The 20,088-nt window shown below is 40.7% G+C and overlaps 1 protein-coding gene across 2 annotated transcripts in view; it reads right to left on the bottom strand.

Moving 5' to 3' along the window:
- Positions 1–889: 889 nt before the first annotated feature.
- Positions 890–20,088, bottom strand: part of PSMA6 (proteasome subunit alpha 6) — a 30,859-nt gene continuing 11,660 nt past the window's right edge. Inside the window, exons 2-7 of one of the 2 annotated variants that reach the window (XM_005864968.2) lie at positions 9,312–9,406; positions 8,971–9,052; positions 7,749–7,904; positions 4,898–5,076; positions 2,898–2,992; positions 890–1,112 (exon numbers count right to left, since the gene is read on the bottom strand). In XM_005864968.2, coding sequence (XP_005865030.1) covers positions 1,055–1,112; positions 2,898–2,992; positions 4,898–5,076; positions 7,749–7,904; positions 8,971–9,052; positions 9,312–9,406 — 665 coding nt within the window. In that variant the 3' untranslated portion in view covers positions 890–1,054. The remainder of the gene's footprint in view (positions 1,113–2,897; positions 2,993–4,897; positions 5,077–7,748; positions 7,905–8,970; positions 9,053–9,311; positions 9,407–20,088) is intronic. The other variant, XM_014538601.1, reaches the window with a different exon arrangement.

Below are 20,088 nucleotides of genomic sequence, written 5' to 3'. Positions count from 1 at the left end.
ACACACAGCAATAACAAAGGCACTGGTCTCCTCCTAATGCCTAGGGATCAAACCACAGCTTGCAGGAACTCACCCCGGCAGTCAGGACCGGGCGCTGGGTGGACCTGGGATGGTGCTCCTAACTCTGGGGAGAGGGAGACTTCCTGTGGCTGCAGGCTAGAGGCCCCGGGCTCTGCGCCACCCACCCGAACAGGTCCATAGCGCAGGCTGGTCAGCAGAACGGCTGCTTCGCCTGGGATCGCGGGTAGGCGTGGTCTGTTCTGTTCGCCCCATGATCGTTCACAGGGAGGCCTGTTCTGTTCGCCCTGTGAGCGATCGGTGGAGGCCTGGCCTGTTCTGTTCGCCCTGCGAGCAATTGGGGGAGGCCTGGCCTGTTCACCCTGTCAGCGATGGCAGGGAGGCCTGTTCTGTTCGCCTTGCGAGCGATCGAGGGGAGGCCTGTTCTGTTCGCCCCGTGATGGGCGCTGGGCTGGGGGGCGTGGACCCAGGCCGCCACTTGGCGCCGGTGTATGAGCAAGCGGCCACAGGGCAAGAACATCCGCTTGGCGCCTATGCGCAGGCCTACCGACTAGGAGCGGCCTGGGTCCCGAGGATGTTCCCGGGACCCAGGCTGCTTGGCACCTGTGTATGCAAATTAACCCACCACCTTTGCCAGGTTAATTTGCATACTCACTCCTGATTGGCTGGTGAGCATAGCGGAGGGATGGTAAGTTTACATGTTTCTCTTTTATTATATAGGATGCCATTTAGCTAGAGTATAAATTTCTGGCAATTAAGTTTCTTTAGCCACAGAAACAAAATGAATAAAGTCACAATGTCAAGATGGTGAACATTTAACAGTCTGCATGTACTAATACATAAAACTGGAGGTAAAAAACACAGGATGCAATTCTTTTCCAAAAGCACTGTTTTTATTTATATAGAGCCCTAACCACTTCCGTGGCAGGAGTGGGAGAGGTTCCTTTTTCAATCCAAGGGCCTCCATAATGTTCATCTGTTGTTACCAAACACACAGGCAAGTGGCGTAATGGATTTGGTAAACTGACTACAATGTTTAGTCTCTCTCTGCTAGAGCAACAAGATGAGTGTCAATCTCTGCTTCTGTAAGAATCCTAAAAAGCAAAGGGAAAGAAAACCAAAACTATTTACTTTTTGAAAAATTTTATTATGCAAAATTCCAAACACACACAAAGTAGGCTATTAATGAATACACGTGTACCTAACACCCAACTTCACCAATTGTCAATTTATAGCTAATCTTTAAAAAAATCTATACACCCACTACTCATTCCTTTCGATTATTTTGAAGGAATTCCCAGATGTCATAGCAACTCCTTCTATACACAAATATGATTACTTGACATCAGATCTAGAATTAGGTCTTTTGAAAACAAAACCCTTTTAGTTGCAGCTATGATAGAAAATATTTAAATATAAAGCTAAACTACACATAAAGCATTCTATTTTAGCTCTTATGTCAAAATGCCTTTATACCTAGTATAACTCAAGTTTGTATTAGCTGAGAGATAAGAAGGCACTCCATGCTGAGCATATGCTATTTTCTAAATGATGTTTGCCCCAAAGAAATCAACTGCTTGGTAACCTTTAATGTGACCTATCACTGCGGGACCACTAAAAAGTAAAATTTGTCAAAGTGACATTATTTAGTGCATTTTGGGGGAATAGAAGCAGCTTATATAGTTGTTGATGTTTATGTTATATAGTCTAGTTATTATTTAAGTACTTACTATCACAGGATTCATAAATGATACAAGGGCTTTTTGAAAACACAGGATCTTTGGTTTCTTATCTATTTAACTAATTGATGGAAATAAGAATTTTAAAGGTTATAGGAAGGTCTCAGAATAGAGAAGAAAACAAAAACTAATTGCAGGTCCATTAGAGATATCTGTAAATAGTTCTTGATGAAATTTTACTGATAAAAAAAAAAAAAGAATTGTACTTTACCTAAAAAAAAAAAAAAAGAAAAGATCTTTTCATACAGAAAACAAAAATGTTAATTTTTCTTAAATCTTTCATGTTTGTATCAATTACCTGCAGGCAACAAAAAGAATAGAAAAAGGCATACTAACAAAAAACTCTTCAAGGCTTGGTCTACCCTAACCATAACCATGTGTACTTATAATTGTGACCTAAAAGTAGATATACATAATAGTTAATATGCCTTCCCTTCCAGCAGTTCCTTGCATCTGTGGACTTAACTGAAGTATTTTCCACTATTCAAAAAAGCAACCAAGTTCATGGTAAGTAATGACTTCAAAGGGTTGCTGGGAGGATTAAGTGAGCTTATATGCATTAAGCATTCAGTACAGATTTGACTCATGGAAGCTGTAAGGTTAATTTGTGGTAATTAGTCACTTAGTTCACTTAGTAAGAACAGACAGACATCCAGCATCTGTAATTCAATGAGCTGTATTCAAAATTTGGGGCTTCCAAAGATCTCCAGATAGGGTTTGATGTATATTAGTATTTCATATTTGCTCTTCACATATATAACCACTAAATAATTGAGGCTCCACCTGAAAAACTTGAAAACTACTTTACAGTTGAATTTCTATTGACCTTAAACTAAAAAAGGAAAAACTCTTATATTTACTTCTTACTTTATGAAGGAGGTTATTTTATATCATCTATGGTATTAGATAAAAAATCACTCTCAAACAAGAAGAAAAGCTCTTATATCTGTCTTAAAGAGACATCAGTAAGTTTAAAAACAGATCTCTCAGGTGCTAAAGGGAAAATACTGTAACTGTAGTACAAGAAAATGTTTCCTTTCCCCACGTTATAGGACAAATGAACCCCACATGTCTAACTTTTTAGGCTGGAATTTATCACTTGGCAAACTTCTTAAGTACCTGGTCAACAATATAACTCACCTGAATTTAGGATTTTCAACTGTAACTACTCCAACTTCTATTTCTGAAGGTTTGAAATCAATTGACAGAACAGTAGACAGGCAGGTAATTGCAGTCTGAAAAAAGTTATCAACATTAAAATATAGTATTTTTCAGAGACTCCAAGATTTTCTCATTCCAAGCTTATTCAAATCATGAATTAACCACATGCTATTCATTTTTGCTTCATTTTTCAGTGATGTACTTCTAGAGCCACTAACAGATTGCTTAATTCTAATATGTTGCCTGCCAATGAAAAGAAACTTGTTTATATCAGTTCAGCCATAAATCAAAGGGGTCCATCAAGCAAAATAGAAAGATTTACACGAAACTATTTGGTTAATGACAACTACATGGCAGGCCCTATGCTTAGCATTTGAGGTGAGATGAGGAGAGGATGAATGATATAGTCCTGGCTGGTGTGGCTCAGTTGGGTGGGCATCATCCTGTGCACTGAAAGGTTGTTGGTTTGATTCTTGGTGAGGGCACATGCTAGGGTTGTGGGCTCAATTCCCACAAGGGTGTGTGCAGGAGGCAGCCGATCAATGTTTCTCTCTCCCCTCTCCCTTCCTCTCTCTCTAAAAATCAATAAAAACATTTTTTTAAAAAGATGAATGATATAGTCTTTTTTCAAGGAATTTATAGTAATAACAATTTAAGAATGTTTTAAGTGGCTCTGTATCTGATGTGATTACTTATGTAATTATGAATTGCAATAAGAAAAAACCTTTAATAAACATCTAAACAGGGCATAGTACCTCCTAGATGAAAACAAGCTTTGTATCACCTGTTAGTATAAATACTGCCAACCAAACATAAAAGTACTAGAGACCCAGTGCATGAATTCGTGCACCAGTGGGGTTCCTTGGCCTGGCCTGTGGGATCAGGCCAAAACTGGCTCTCTGGCATCCCCTGAGGGGTCCCGGATTGCAAGAGGGCACAGGCCAGGCCAAGGGACCCCACCGGTGCACAATTGGGGCCATGGAGGGACAGGGGAGGCTGGCCAGCCAGGAAGGGACCGCAGGAGGCTCCAGGGTGTGTTCGGCCAGTCTCGCTCAGTTTCAATTGGCAGGACCCCAGCAGCAAGCTAACCTACAGGTCAGAGCGTCTGACCCTGGTGGTCAGTGCACGTCATAGTAAGCGGCTGAGCAGCCTTAGCATATCATTAGCATATTATGCTTTGATTAGTTGAACGGATGACCGGACACTTAGGATATTAGGCTTTTATTATATAGGATTAGATGGTAATTTTCTCTTTATCATTTGTCAGAATCATGTTATTAGTCTTTAGAAAGGGCTGTATCCCAGACCCTCATTTCAATATCTACTAAATATTTTGTTTTTAACTTCTTGGCAATAAATAAGAGGCTTCTTTAGTCTAATGTTGTTAAATATTTGTCAAATTTTAGCTTGTCAAAAAAAAAAAGAACCTTAGCTTGTCCTAACAAGGTAAAGTTCCCAATCATAATACATAATCCCCTCAAGAACCCTGCATAAATCTAGCTCTATTTTTGTATCTCAGATATAATTTCTCTACCAAGTCATCCTGTGAGCATATTCTTTTACCAGAAAGAGCATTTGGCATGTGGCTATTTATTTTTCCTTTAGCACACCATAAGAGCAACATAACTGACTCAATTTTTTCGCTTTTGCTACCGAGAAGTGTAAGCCTTCTTTGAGTCATAACCATGCAGGCTTTTAGGTCTAGTCTTCGATTCCTATTCTTAGTTATATTTTTCCATCTTATATGTGTTTTGTTGAAAGCAATTTCAAATACATTATGGAATGAGATAAGAAATTAAGTGAAAAGCAATCCTCATTGTTCCCATGTCAGCTGAATGACAGCAATTTTACTATTCAGCTAACAAACCTGGATCTTGTGATATAACCCAGGAATAGAGTTTATAGACTGTCAAGTATGCAGTGATCTTTACTATTCTATAGAGCATTAAAAAAAACTTAGCTTCTTTTGGCTAACTTACTTCCACTGTCTGTTCAAATGTCCAATCAAATTTCTTCTTCACTTTTTTTTCAAGAAAGCTGGTTGACTCAGTTTGTTTAACGCCTGCTGCAGTGGCTTTAAACCCACAGTAGGAACCTGCAGGATCACACTTGTACACCTGAGGGCCTTGTTCTTCATCTATACCAATTAAAATCATACCTAAAAAGAAAGACAGACCCTCATTAAATATCTTATACCTTTATACAGCAAAAATTCTTGTGTTGTCATATAGCTCTTGTTAATCATTACTCTGGCCAACTATTTTAGAATATGTGTTTTGTTCTAAAAAAGACCTGATAAAACAGTATAGCCAGTGTGGCTCAGTGGTTGAGCATCGATCAACCCATGAACCAAGAGTTCGCTGGTTCGATTCCTGGTCAGGGCACATTCCCAGGTTGCTGGCTTGATCCTCAGTGGGGGCGTGCAGGAGGCAGCTGATGGATGATTCTCTCTCATTATTAATGTTTCTATCTCTTTTTCCCTCTCCCTTCCTCTCTCTCTAAAATAAATAAAAATATATTTAAAAATAAACAAAGGAGGAAAAAACAAACAAAAAACCCCCAACAAAACAAAACAAAAAAAAAACCCCCGATAAACAAAATACAGGTTAACACTGCAAAAGGTTTTAACACAGATTTTTATAAAGTTCAAATTATCACAAATGTAATCCACAAAAAAATTTCTGAATCCTTGCTATTATTCAAAGCATGTGTCTTTGAATCCCAATTCCTCAAGATGTTACTTGGTCAAATAAATTTGGAAAATATACTTATCATATAATTCTTTTGGAGAAAATAATATACAATAGCATAGGTGTTGTAAAGTGTTCTGCTGTAGGTTGACCTACTTTTAGCTCAGTAGTCCTTAAATTTACTTAACCAAGAAACACTTTTTCTTTTTTCTTAAATTTAAGAACTAGTGATGGAAGTTCCAAGGACCTAAAAGTATATGTAACACACCTTGGGAATGCTGGAGCAAAGTGAAATACACATGGGGGCTAATGTTCACGTCTACACTGCCCATCTTTGTTGCTGTTGGTATACATTCCCCTAGAAGTCAGTATAAATAAAATTCTAAATTCTGTACATAAATTTATTACAAATCTAATGTTATTAGATTGACATATGACATGACAATTAAAATAGCCACTATCATCAAACTTCTTTCTACTCAGCAGAGCAGGTAACAAAGTATGTATTTAAAGAATGGCTTAACTCCTGCTTTCTTACATTCCAGATCTGAACCTCTTTTAAAGTGTCTTCTTCTAAAATTCAGTATGAACTGACTACTTTTTTCATATTTATAAATGTTTTACAGAGTCTCCTAATGCGGAATTTTCAACCTTATTTTATTGACAAACACTATCACGGTGATCTGATATCTGCTTTATTCAAAAGTTATGTTACCCTGTAATTTTCTTTACATTTCATACTTGATACAGACAAAGTACAAGAGCAACATGAAAGAGATATCCACTTACTGCCTGGGGGAAGCAAGAAACACTTCTCTACTCCAGGGTCTTGCAAGATGAACAGGGTTTAATAGGTGATAAGGACATGCAAGGCGATCAAGGCAAAAGGAACAAGACATGAAAGGTCAGGGTAGACCCAAGGAATGAAAAATGATCTGTGTATAACTGGGTCTTCAGATGAGGGAAGAAAGCAGTACAAGAAAGAGGCAACTTGGGAGTAAACTGTAAGAGGCCTTGCATATCATATTAAGGAGTTTGGGATTGACACACTAGCCAATAGTAATCAGTTTTTCCACGGGAGCAACAACCAAATTTGACTTTAGAATGATTAACTCATGCAGCAATAGGAAAGACTCAGAAAGAGTGAGAAGGGAGAGAAGAGACAAGTAAATTTAGTGGCAAAGGCAAGAGAAAATGAAAAAGTAACCAGAAATGGAGAAGAAACAGATATTCTGAGGAAAAGCCTGATGACTAATCAGATGACCAGGGAAGGTGGGGATACAAAAGAAAAGGATGAAAGTAGGAAAATAGTAACGATTTTAAATTTGAAGTATCTGTGGGACATAGAGGAAGGGACTGGGCTAGAGCTAATGTGACAGTGGGTGAGACCATACAGACAGAACAAAGAGGGAGAGGACCACAGAGAGAAACCTGGTGAGCAACATTCCTAAGAGACCAACAGAAGAGGATGAGCTAAGGAAAGAGAGGTGTAGGAAGAGTATCGCCAAAGAAATGAAGGGAGAATTTGTGAGAGGTTAAAAAACAGGATTAGATGCTAAAGAAAAATCATTACATTGACTGCTTTAATTTTCATAAATGAATGAATGACACTATGCCAAAAGCAACTTGTTTTGAATTTTTCAGGATAATTTACTACATTAAGTCTAAAATCAGTAAACCATATCCCTCTCCCAATAAAAATTTCCTTGTTTTTTTAAAAAAGAAATTTATTCTAAAAATATGAATCAGGCATATGTGTGTGAGCCTGATTCTTTAGAGTGGTCAAGAAAACAACTACATTGCTAACATGCCTAATTTAGGTATTTCATTTGAACAAGTAATGTAGAATTGCCGTAGAACCCCCATTACAAAAGCCTAATATAACAATTTGGATCTTTCAAATCACACACACTAAACAAAAATATTTTGATAAAAAGTCTAATAGCATCTAAAGTTTCAAGATAATACTGTAAGTACTGTTGTGAAACCTATCCTTCATTGCTGACTAATGATAAATTATAAAGATTTCCTCACAATTTCCAAACCATATGTTCAGAACCTGAAATAATTTTCTTTATGCATCTTCTCTAAGAATAATTCTAAATTCATCAATTACTTAAGTACTTCTCAGCATACTTACAACAACCAAGGGGCCTCATTTCAGCATTCTGTGTGTAGACCTGAGAAATATCAGCAATTCTTTTACACAGCATGTCCACAGGAATCTCATAGCCATACTTGTATTTCCAATTAGCTGCCTCATAGCGTGCCCTCTGTACCTGTGATCTGCTGTCAGCTAAAAGCATAAAAAAGGTTTAGTTCTTTAGAAGCAAAGAAAGATACCCCAAGTCAGACAATTTTCTATATATCTCCATTATGACTTAAGGAAAGCAGAAGTAGTACACTATGGCTTTTTATTCCACCAATGACTAGTCAATGATCCTATCTAATAAAGAGAGAATATGCTAATTGACCCTCACACTGTTGCAAAGGTGGCGGTGCCCACAGCCAATAAGGAGAGAATATGCTAATTGACTGCCCCACCCTCAAAGATGGTGGTGCCCACAGCCACAAGATGGTGGCACCCAGTCTCCTCAGCCCTGCTGGGGTGGCAGGCGCGCACCTGCCTCCGGAGTCCCCCAGTCCCCTCAGCCCCCCAGCCGCCCAGAGCCGGCCCAAGGCGCAGGCAAGCCTTGAATAGCGGCTGCCCAGTCGCCCAGGGCCGCCCAAGGCACAGGTAACCAGGGCCGGCCGAGGCTTGTGCTGCCGGCAGTGGCAGCAGTAGAGGTGTGATGGGGCGTTGCCTTTCCCTGATCACCAGGTTGACTCCCGCCCTTGAGGGCTCGCGGACAGTGACAGGGACCCCCAGCTCCCGTGCATGAATTTTCATGCACCAGGCCTCTAGTAAGTATATAATAAAAAGAAAAAATTTTAAGATGAAGTTCTATACACAGTACTGTCATTTTATTCTGATCCCTTTAAAGGGCAGTACTGTGTATAGAACTGCCAAAATAGTTTCTGTAACTGATAACTCCCTAAGAACAAATTTTAAGGAGACAATGTTTCTCTTGATCTTTTTTGGTAAGCCTGAATTTTCCCTTATTTCAGAAAATAGAAACCCAAAGTAATTTTTTATAATTCTCACCTACTTCTAACCAATGACATTATTACTAGGTTTGAGATTTACTGACTTACATCCCCTTACACTATTAACTACATCTGAAATAAATCATCTGTGAGAGGGGCCCAGTTTCCCTAACAGTAGTATGGATATCTAATTCTATTGTACTTTTAAAATTAGTACAAAACTCAAAAATAATTAGAAGAAAATAACAAATCTAAGTAGACATTGAGCCAATTACCTGTCATTCCTGTCATCACACAGCCAATGTTTTCAGTTATCTTGAATAAGTGAGTCACTGTGCTGGAATCCAATAATTTGTCCTAATGAACAAAATAAATCAGATAATTTTTTAAAAATCTCTGTGTAGTGACAAAAATACTGTGAAATTAAATAATACACTATATAATAAATATTTTTTGTTTGCTTTACAGTTAAAACCAATCAGTAAATACTAGGTAAACAGAGTCAAAGCAAGAATAATGTTAACATTTATAGGTAATAATAACCCTCTGTACAAACTTGTGAAAAATTCTGGTATTATATTCTGCAATAATCGGCTATCTGGGCAGTATTACTTACAGGTACTTTCTTCTGTGTGACAATTACTGCACAGTCTTTCCCTCTGACAGCTACTGATGTAAGGCCACCCTGGTTAATAGCCTTAAAAGCATATTCTGAAAGACAGAATAGTTTTTTAAAAGGCAGAATAAATTATCATAGGTTCATGCAATGGGATAATAGTCATTAAAAAGAATGAGACAGAGCTATACAAGCTAATATGGAATGCTAACACATGAAAAGTCAAAATAATGGTAATAATAAACCATAGTTAAACCAACTCCATTTCTTTCCATTTTAATTTTACTGAAATCTTTTTTATCAGGCTCAAGTACCAAATTTCAAATAAAGATTTAGTTAATTTATTATATCTTTGTCAATTATGTTTAATCATTGGAAAAAAAAATTTTTAAATCCTCACCCCAGGATATTTTTTCCATTGCTTTTCAGAGAGTGAAGGGAGGGAGGGGGAGAGAGACAAAGGAGATAGAAACATCGATTTGAGAGAGACATATCAATTGGTTGCCTCCTGCAACAACCCGACGGGTGGCCAGGGATCAAACCTGCAATCCAGGTATGTGCCCTCGACCGGGAATTAACCCGTGACTGGGGATCAAACTCATGACCTTTCAGTACATGGGCCGACGCTCTCACCACTGAAAAACACCAGCCAGAGCTATGTTTTATCATTTTAAAAGTGGTTTTTGTGGCCATTATTTCTACTAAGTCTGGTTTATCTAGGTCAAATTTAGTTGCTCTAGATTTTCTCAAGATTTAATATTTTTGTTAACTTTTGGTCAATAACTAATTTGACCATATGCAGTTTTAATTGCTCTTATGTTATTTTGTATTTTTTCCCCCCACCAAGCTGAATTTTTTTGGGATCACGTTTTTTTTTGTTGTTGTTGTTTTTTTTTTGCATTTTTATAGGATTCTTTAGTTTGTCTATAACAAACTTCAGCTTATATACTTCTAGTTGCTATCAAACTATTACCCAGTTACAAATGCTGTATCAACAGCCTATATAATAAAGCCTTAATATGCAAATCGACCGAACGGGGGAATGACCGGTTGCTATGACGTGCACTGACCACTAGGGGGAGCGCTGCTCAGCCAGAAGCTGGGCTCACGGCTGACGAGCGCAGTGGCGGTAGCCTCTCCCGCCTCCGCTGCAGGTGGAATAAAGAGCGAGGGGTTCCGGTCTGCGAGAGGGCGCAGGCCGGGCTGAGGCTCCCCCCGCCCCGCCCCGCTCCAGTGCACGACTTTCGTGCACCAGGCCTCTAGTAGTAGCAGAAAAACAAAGGACTTCGGCACCATGTAGCTGATAATGACTGCCTTTGGAAAGTAAAATTACAGATGAGACTATCCCTTTCTATGTTATGTATTTCCATACATTTAAATTTAATCTAAACATGTATTTTGTAATTAGGAACACAGCAACATAATATATGCTCATTGTAGGAAATATGAAAAAAGATAAAAGAAAACATTACTCATAACTCCAATCAGTATCTTTATTTTATTTTTTTAAATATGTTTTTACTGATTTCAGAGAGAGAGGGAGAGGGAGAGAGATAGAAACATCAATGAGGAGAGGGAATCATTGATTGGCTGCCTCTTGCACACCCCCAACTGGGGATTGAGCCCGCAACCCAAGCATGTGCCTGGATTGGGAACTGAACTGTGACCTCCTGGTTTATGGGTTGATGGCTCAACCACTGAGCCACACTGGCTGGGCATAATAGATGCTTTTAAAATTCTGTGAGTATTACTCTGGGAACTGGGTCTGAGGCTTGGCCTCATCTGTTCATAAAGCCATTGGTGATGAGGACCAGCTAAGGAAGATACTACCTATATTATAGCTCCTACCAAAGAATTTCCTTTGATAGGAGCTATAATAAAAATCCTTTATCAAATATTTCTAAATGGCTATATACTGAAGAGAGAACAAAAGAATAGAGTAAAAAGATTCTAGAAAATCACTAAAGGAAATCTTTAAATCTAGCTTAGGTTGGCTAATTATAATATTTTTACCATCCCATTAGATTGCAAATAACTTCTAAAATATGTTTCAAAATGCTCTTCAGTTCTGCTTCTCATCATCCCTCTACAGATATTCTAAACAATAACTGCTCGAAGAGACAAGAAAGTGGCCCAAGTAGGCAGATTCTAGGGGGTGAGGGGGTATCAATGTTTGGAAGAAAGGAATGGCATGGGATGAATTTCCAGTTTCATGGCCTATAGCCTGCATCCAGACCCCAGTCAGGGCTAAACACTCATAGAACACTCAGTCCTTTTGGCCTAGAGAATTAGAGAGCAGTATGGGGGTAAAGACAGATGCTGGAAAGTCAGGGAGAGAAAGAAGAGAAGAAGAGAATAAGAGAACCAGAGCGGGAGAGCCCCAACTTCTATATATAAGCATTGTCTAAATCTTTAGCTGATTCCATAACCACACATGTACAAGACAGACTCCAGGCAGCCTAGCTAAGGACAAAAAAGTGAGATTTTAACCTGCCACCCAAATTAACTGCCTCCAAGAACAAATCAACACCCTTTGGAGGAATATAACAGAATCTAGTCTTCCCAAGCTATCATTCACAAATGTTCAGGACAATCAAGAATGATTCCAACATACCAAAAAAGAAAACAAACCAAACACACACACACACACACACACACACACACACACACACACAACCCAAATCAGGAAAATGTGATCCATTTGCAAGAGACCAAACCTGAGATAACCCAGATGATGTATTAGCAGGAAAAGTTATTAAAACTATGCTCAATGACATAAGGGAAAAAATTCTCAAAATGAAATAAGATAGAAAATTTCAGTGGAGGAAGCACAAAAAAAACACCACCACAAAAAACAACTAGAAACGGTAGAACTGAGGCAAATAATTGGAATAAAAAAATTAACCAAATGGACTTAACTGCAGAATAAAGATAATAAGGAGTGAATGGATATGGAAATTAATCAGTAAGATTAAAAAAGACAGTAAGTCTGTGGGCCAATACTGAAAGGTATAATGTATTTTCTCTGACTGGCTTATTTTGCTTGGCATAATCCTGTCCAGGTCCATCCATGCTGTTGTAAATGGTGAGATTCTCATTTACAAAGGAAACATCCCAGAAAGATCTGGCCATGGAGCCAATGATTCTGCTTGTGTTTCCTGGCTTTATTATTCTGCAACAGATCCCATCAAGGACATGTACAGTGGCTTGGTGGTGCTCTTGGTTATCTGCAGAAAGGGATCCTGGAGGCCCATGGATTATGAAATGACATGGACCAAGAACATGCCTTGTTATTCTGAATAGGTTTTTACTTCTTTCCAGGACCTTGCCTAATTCACCATGAACCAAGGCTAAGTGAGCTATGAATATAATCTACATCTAAACTAAGGACTAAGCATGGGCATGATGGGAGCATATCTCAACATGATAAAAGCCATATATGACAAACCTACAGCCAACATCATACTCAATGGGCAAAAACTAAAAGCATTTCCCCTAAGAACAGGAACAAGACAGGGATGTGTGCTTTCACCACTCTTATTCAACACTAGAGGCCTGGTGCAGCCTGGGACCCCGTGGGGAATATCCACCTGCCGGCTTAGGCCTACTCCCCAGGAGACTGGGCCTAAGACATAGTCAGACATCCTTAGCACTACCGCAGATGCGGGAGAGGCTCCTGCCACCGACGCTGCACTCGCAGTCATCAGTCCAGCTTGTGGCTGAGCAGAGTTCCCACTGTGGGAGCGCAATGACCACCAGGGGACAGCTCCTGCGTTGAGCGTCTGCCCCCTGGTGGTCAGTGCGCATCATAGCAACCGGTCGTTCTGCCGTTAGGTTCAATTTGCATATTACCCTTTTATTATATAGGACTAGGGGCCTAATGCACGAAGATTCGTGCATGGGGGGTGGGTCCCTCAGCCCAACCTGCACCCTCCCCAATCTGGGAGCCCTCTCCCATCCAGGAGTTTCTGCCTGTCTTTGCAATCATACGCGTGAATTGTCTGAGACCCCCAACCCAGTTTGGTTTGTTGCTCACAGAATAATAGAGGCATTTTTTCTTTGCTTCATTGGTGGAGATTTCCTGGAAGTTTTAAGATTTATCTTCCCTTTAATTTTTCCTAGACACTCTGATTTTACTTATGTCTCTCACCTTTGCTTTCCCTCCATCCCCCACCGCAACAGTAACTTGCTCCAGGCTCACTTTGCTCTAGTGTCTAGGAGATACGTCTGCCACCAGAACTACAATTCCCGGCATTCCTGGTGCTCCTGCGCTCTGGGTTTCTGCTTCCGGTCCTGGGGCTACCATCAGAACTACTATTCCCAGAATTCCTGGTGCTTCCCACACTGGGAGCGACCGAGGGAGCCATGGCCCCTCAAGGGAGCGACCAAGGGAGCCACATCCCCCCAAGCTGCCAGCTCTCCCGCTTCTGCTCTGTGCCAGGTGCCTGTGTATGCAAATTAACCCACCATCTTTATCGGGCTAATTTGCATATTCACTCCTGATTGGCTGGTGAGCGTAGTGAAGGGATGGTCAATTTACATGTTTCTCTTTTATTATATAGGAGGATACTACTGGAAGTCCTAGCCACAGTGATCAGGCAAAAATAAATAAAAGGCATCCAAATTGGAATGAGTGGGGTGAGACTTAGAGATCCAAACTATTTTAATTCTCCTTGGAAGGAAACTATTTTGGAAAAGTGGGTAGATAGTGGTTGCCACTGTACATTAAAGTACTTGTTACAATACTGTAAAAAAAAAAAGGTATAATGTACATGTATTTGAAGTGCTATGTGGAGAAAAAAATCTGAAAAAATAATGGCTAAAAATGGTTCATATATGGCAAAAGACAAAATTTCAGATTGAAGATCCAGTAAACTCTAAGTGGATAAATACAAAGAAAATTGCATGTAGGTTCACTATATTCAAATTCCTGAAAACCAAAAATAGGGAACTTGAAAACACAGAAAAAAGAACAGATTATACATAAGAGAACAATGATTTGAATTCCACAGGCTTCACTAAAGATAGCGGAACATCAATAAAGTATGAAAAGAAAAAAAATTTCCATGCAATATTAGAATAGCAGGTGTGCCAGAAGAGGCAGAAAGGGAGAAAGAGGTACAGAACACGTTTGAAGAAATAATGGCAGAAAAATTCCCTAACCTGGTAAAGGAAAAAAATCACACAAGTTCAGGAGGCACAGAGAACCCCAAGCAAGAAGAACCCAAAAAGACCCATGCCCAGACACATCAAAATTAAAGACAAAGAGAGAATCTTAAAAGCAGCAAGAGAAGAGCAAACTGTTACCTACAAAGGAGCTCCCATAAGGCTGACACCTGACTTCTCATTTGAAACTCTACAGGCCAGAAGGGAATGGCATGAAGTACTCAAGGTAATGGAAAGCAAAGATCTGAAACCAAGATTACTGTATCCAGCAAGGCTATTATTCAAAATAGACAGTCAAATAAAGAATTTCCCAGACCCAAAAAAAAAAAAAGTCTAAAGGAGTACATCACCACCAAGTCAGCATTACAAGAAATGCTTAAGGGACTGCAATATAGAAAGAAATCTAGGCATACAAAATTAAAATGGCAATGAATAAGTACCTATCAATAATAACCCTAAATGTAAATGGATTAAATGGTCCAATCAAAAGGCATAGGGTAGCTGAATGGATAAGAACACATGACCCAACTATATGCTATCTACAAAGAGACTCACCTCAAAACAAAAGAAACACACCGGATGAGAGTGAAGGGATGGAAAAACCATCAGTTCTGACTACTATATCCAATAAAAATATCCTTCCACTGCCTGATGGTTTGTTCCTTCTGCTATGAAATGTGCATGTCCAGTTGTCTGCTTCTTAGAGCAGACATTTATCTTCCTCATCCACCAGCCATTGGAGGAGGACTGGGACCATGCAGATGATTAATTTGACCCATTCTTCGGGGGGGGAGGGGGGGTGTTCTTGGGGATCCACTTCCATCATCATATCCGGAATCACATGAGTTTCCATAGTCCAGTGATGGCGAACCTTTTGAGCTCAGCGTGTCAGCATTTTGAAAAAACCTAACTCTGGTGCCATGTCACATATAGAAATTTTTTGATATTTGCAACCATAGTAAAACAAAGACTTATATTTTTGATATTTATTTTATATATTTAAATGCCATTTAACAAAGAAAAATCAACCAAAAAAATGAGTTCGCGTGTCACCTCTGACACGCGTGTCATAGGTTTGCCATCACTGCCATAGTCTCTTCTCTTTTTCACATCTTGCTGAAGTGGTTTTGAAAAACAAAACCACACACTCAACTATTCCCCAGAAGAAATCTGTTATCAAAGATAATCTCCAGGGGAAAATAACTCTGGCTGTCAAACACTTGTCAATTCAAGATGTAAAACATCTTGCTCCTTGTTACCTGCCTCTGGAGTGATTGAGCCCCTCAGAGAATATTTTGTGGTCTTAGAGAGGATTTATGAATTTGACCCCATAGGTAATGGAAGTAAAGACAAAAATAAATGAATAGGACTAATCAAACTAAAAAGCTTCTGCATAGCAAAAGAAACTGACAACAAAAGGGCAACCAGCCGAATAGGAGATATTTGCAAACAACAGCTCTGACAAGAGGTTAGTATCCAAAACATATAAAGAACGTAGGCGACTCAAGACCAAACAAAAAAAACAATTAAAAAATGGGCAGAGGACCTGAAGAGACACTTTCCACAAAAAGACCTACAGATGGCCAACAGATATATGAAAAGATGCTCAACTTCACTATTAAGGAACTCATTCATTGCTGGTGGAATGTAAATTGGTACAGCCACCATGGGGAATAGCATGGCAGTTCCTCAAAAAATTATGAATAGTTATCAAATGACCCAGCAATTCCTTTTCTGGGTATCTATCCGAAAAACTTGAAAAACATTTATTCACAAAGATACATGCACCCCTATGTTCACTGCAACATTATTCACAGTGGCCAAGTGTGTTCACTACTCTTATTCAGCATATTACTGAAAGTCCTAGCCACAGGATCAGACAAGAAGAAGAAATAAAAGGCATCTAAATTGGAAAACTGATTATTCACAGTTGACATGATATTGTACATAAAAAACCCTAAAGACTCAGCCAAAAAAACTATTAGATTGAATATATGAACTTGGCAATGTAGCAAGACACAAAATCAACATCCAAAAATCGATGGCTTTTTTACACACCAATAATGAATTCTCAGAAAGAGAAACTAAACAAACAATCCCATTTACCAATGCAACAAAAAAATTAAGATACTTAGGAATAAACTTAACCAAGGAGGCAAAAGACCTGTACTGGGAAAACTATAGGACATTGGGAAAAGAGACAGAAGAAGATATAAACAAGTGGAAGAATATACCATATTCATGGATTGGTAGAATCAACATTAAAATGTCCATACTACCCAAGGCAATCTACAGATTCAATGCAATCCCTATTAAAATACCAATGGCATATTTCACAGAGCTAGAACAAATACTCCAAAAATTTATATGGAATCAAAAAAGACCCCGAATAGCTGCAGCAATTTTGAAAAAGAAAAACAAAGTTGGAGGAATCACAGTATCAGATTTCAAGTTATACTACAAAGCCACTGTAATAAAAACAACCTGATACTGGCACAAGAAAAGGCACATAGATCAATGGAACAGAACAGAGAACCCAGAAATCAACCCAAGCCATTACGCTCAATTAATATTTGACAAAGGAGGCAAGAGTATACAATGGAGTCAAGACAGTCTCTTCAATAAATGGTGTTGGGAAAATTGGACAGATACATGCAAAAAAATGAAACTAGACCACTAACTTACACCATACACAAGAATAAACTCAAAATGGATAAAAGACTTAAATGTAAGTCATGAAACCATAAAAATCCTAGAAAAAACCATAGGCAGCAAAATCTTAGGCATCTCTCATAGCAATATGTTTACTGATACATCTCCTAAGGCAAAGGAAACAAAGGAGAAAATAAACAAATGGGAGTCATCAAAATAAAAAGCTTCTGCACAGAAAAATAAAACATCAACAAAATGACAAGAGAGCCCACTGGGAGAACATATTTGGCAATGATAGCCTATCTAATAAAGAGGGAATATGTAAATTGACCATCACACCAGCACAAAGATTGCGGCACCCATAGCCACAAGATGGCGGCACCCAGTCCCCTCAGCCCTGCTGGAATCTCCCAGTCCTTTCAGCCTAGCTGGGGGAGGGGAGGGGGGCGGCAGGCCCACGGTGTGGCCGGACCCACGCTCAGCCCCCCAGCTGCCCAGGGCCAGCCTGAGGCTCAGGCAAGTCTTGGATGTTAGCTGCCCAGCCACTCAGGGCCGTCCAAGGCTCAGGTAACCAGGACCAGCCGATGCTTGCGCTGCTGGCAGTGGCAGCAGCAGAGGTGTGATGGGGGCATCGTCTTCCCCTGACCAAGGGGTCGCTTCCTGCCCCCGAGGGCTCCCGGACTGTGAGGGGGGGCAGGCCAGGCTGAGGGAACCCCCTCCAGGGCATGAATTTTCATGCACTGGGCCTCTAGTCTATACTAATAAAAGGGTAATAAGCTAATTAGACCAGATAGACCAGGTGTCTTCCGGACATCCTCCGGACAAAGATGTAGCGGCTGTGAGGGCCGAAGAGGGCCAGCAGCCGTGGCAGCTGGCAACGGCGGCAGCAGCAGCGGGGTGATAGGGGCACACCTTCCCCTGATCAGCCCGGTTGCCTCCTGCAGAGAAAGGCCACACTGCAGCTTAGGCACGCTTCCCCTGGAGCGGGCCTAAGTCATCAGTAGGACATCCCCCGAGGACTCCCAGACTGTGAGAGGGGGTAGGTGGGGCTGAGGGGACCCCCCCCCCCCCCGCGCACAAATTTTCATGCACCGGGCCTCTAGTATCTGATAAAGGGTTAATATCCAAATATACCAGGAACTCATACAAGGTGACAAAAAGAAGACAAACAATCCAATTAAAAAATGGACAAAGGACCTAAATAGACACTTCTCCAAAGTGGACATACAGATGGCCAAGAGACATATGAAAAAATGCTCAAAGTCACTGAACATCAGAGAGATGCAAATTAAAATGACAAGGAGGTATCACCTCACACCTGTCAGAATGGCTACCACCAACAAATCAACAAATGACAAGTGCTGGCGAGGATGTGGAGAAAAGGGAACCCTACTACACTGTTGGTGGGAATGCAGACTGGTGCAACCATTATGGCCACCCTCAAAGATGGTGGTGCCCACAGCCAATAAGGAGGAAATATGCTAATTGACTGCCCCACCCTCAAAGATGGTGGTGCCCACAGCCAATAAGGAGGAAATATGCTAATTGACTGCCCCACCCTCAAAGATGGTGGTGCCCACAGCCAATAAGGAGGAAATATGCTAATTGACTGCCCCACCCTCAAAGATGGTGGTGCCCACAGCCAATAAGGAGGAAATATGCTAATTGACTGCCCCACCCTCAAAGATGGTGGTGCCCACAGCCAATAAGGAGGAAATATGCTAATTGACTGCCCCACCCTCAAAGATGGTGGTGCCCACAGCCAATAAGGAGGAAATATGCTAATTGACTGCCCCCACCCTCAAAGATGGTGTGCCCACAGCCAATAAGGAGGGAATATGCTAATTGAGTACCATGCCCTCAAAGATGGCAGCGCCCACAGCCACAAGATGGCAGTGCTCAGTCACCTCAGCCCTGCCGAGGCTTGCGCTGCCCGCAGTGGCAGCAGCAGAGGTGTGATGGGGTGTCGCCTTTCCCTGACCGCTGGGTTGCCTTCCACCCCTGAGGGCCCCCAGACTGTAAGAGGGGGCAGGCTGGGCTGAGGGCCCCCCCTGGCCAGTGCATGAATTTTCATGCACCGGGCCTGTAGTAAGTGAAATAAGTCAGTCAGAGAAAGAATAGTATCACACGATCGCACTCATATGTGCAGTCTAAGTAACAAAATAAACTGATGAATGGACTAGATACAGAGACATGGAATCATGGAACAGAATGTGGAATCTTAGAGGGAAGGCGGGGGAGGGTGGGTGGAAGGGAAGAGATCAACCAAAGAACTTGTATGCATATATGCATGGTCACAGACAATAGGATGGCCAAGGCCTGGAACTGGGGGTGCGGGGGGGGCGAGAGAGAGAGAGAGAGAGAGAGAGAGAAAAACATAGATGTGAGAAAGACACATCGATTGGCTGCCTCCTGCATGTGCCCCTACTTGGACAGGGGATCACACCTATAAAAAAAATATAAGTTGTGTCCTTGACTGGGAATTGAACCTGAGACCTTTTGGTGTGTGGGCCGATGCTCTAACCACTGAGCAACTGGCCGGAGCAGGAATAGAGAATCTTGATAGAAATGTCAAAAATAGAGGTTAGAAAGAAAAAAAAGATGGAAAGAAAAATTTCAAAGAGGAGTTCTACTTAAATTAAAAAGGATACATGTGGAGTGGGAGGTAACTAACCAAAGACCTTGTATGCATATATGCATAACCCACGGACACAGACAATAGGGTGCTGAAGGCCTGGGGGTGTGGGTGGGGATAGGTGGAGTGGGGCTGGAGGCAGGCTGGAGAGGGTCAATGGGGGAAAAAAGGGGACATATGTAATACTTTCAACAATAAAGAATAAAGAAAATAACAAGAGAATTAATCCTATATAATAAAGAGGTAATATGCAAATTGACCATCACACCCTCACAAGATGGCCACCACAAGATGGCCAGCAGGGGAGGGCAGTTGGGGGCGACC

Source organism: Myotis brandtii, unplaced genomic scaffold, assembly GCF_000412655.1.
Source record: "Myotis brandtii unplaced genomic scaffold, ASM41265v1 scaffold194, whole genome shotgun sequence".
NCBI lineage: Eukaryota > Metazoa > Chordata > Mammalia > Chiroptera > Vespertilionidae > Myotis > Myotis brandtii.
The sequence above is the reverse complement of the archived record's forward strand: the minus strand, read 5'-3'. Positions and strand labels throughout refer to the sequence as shown.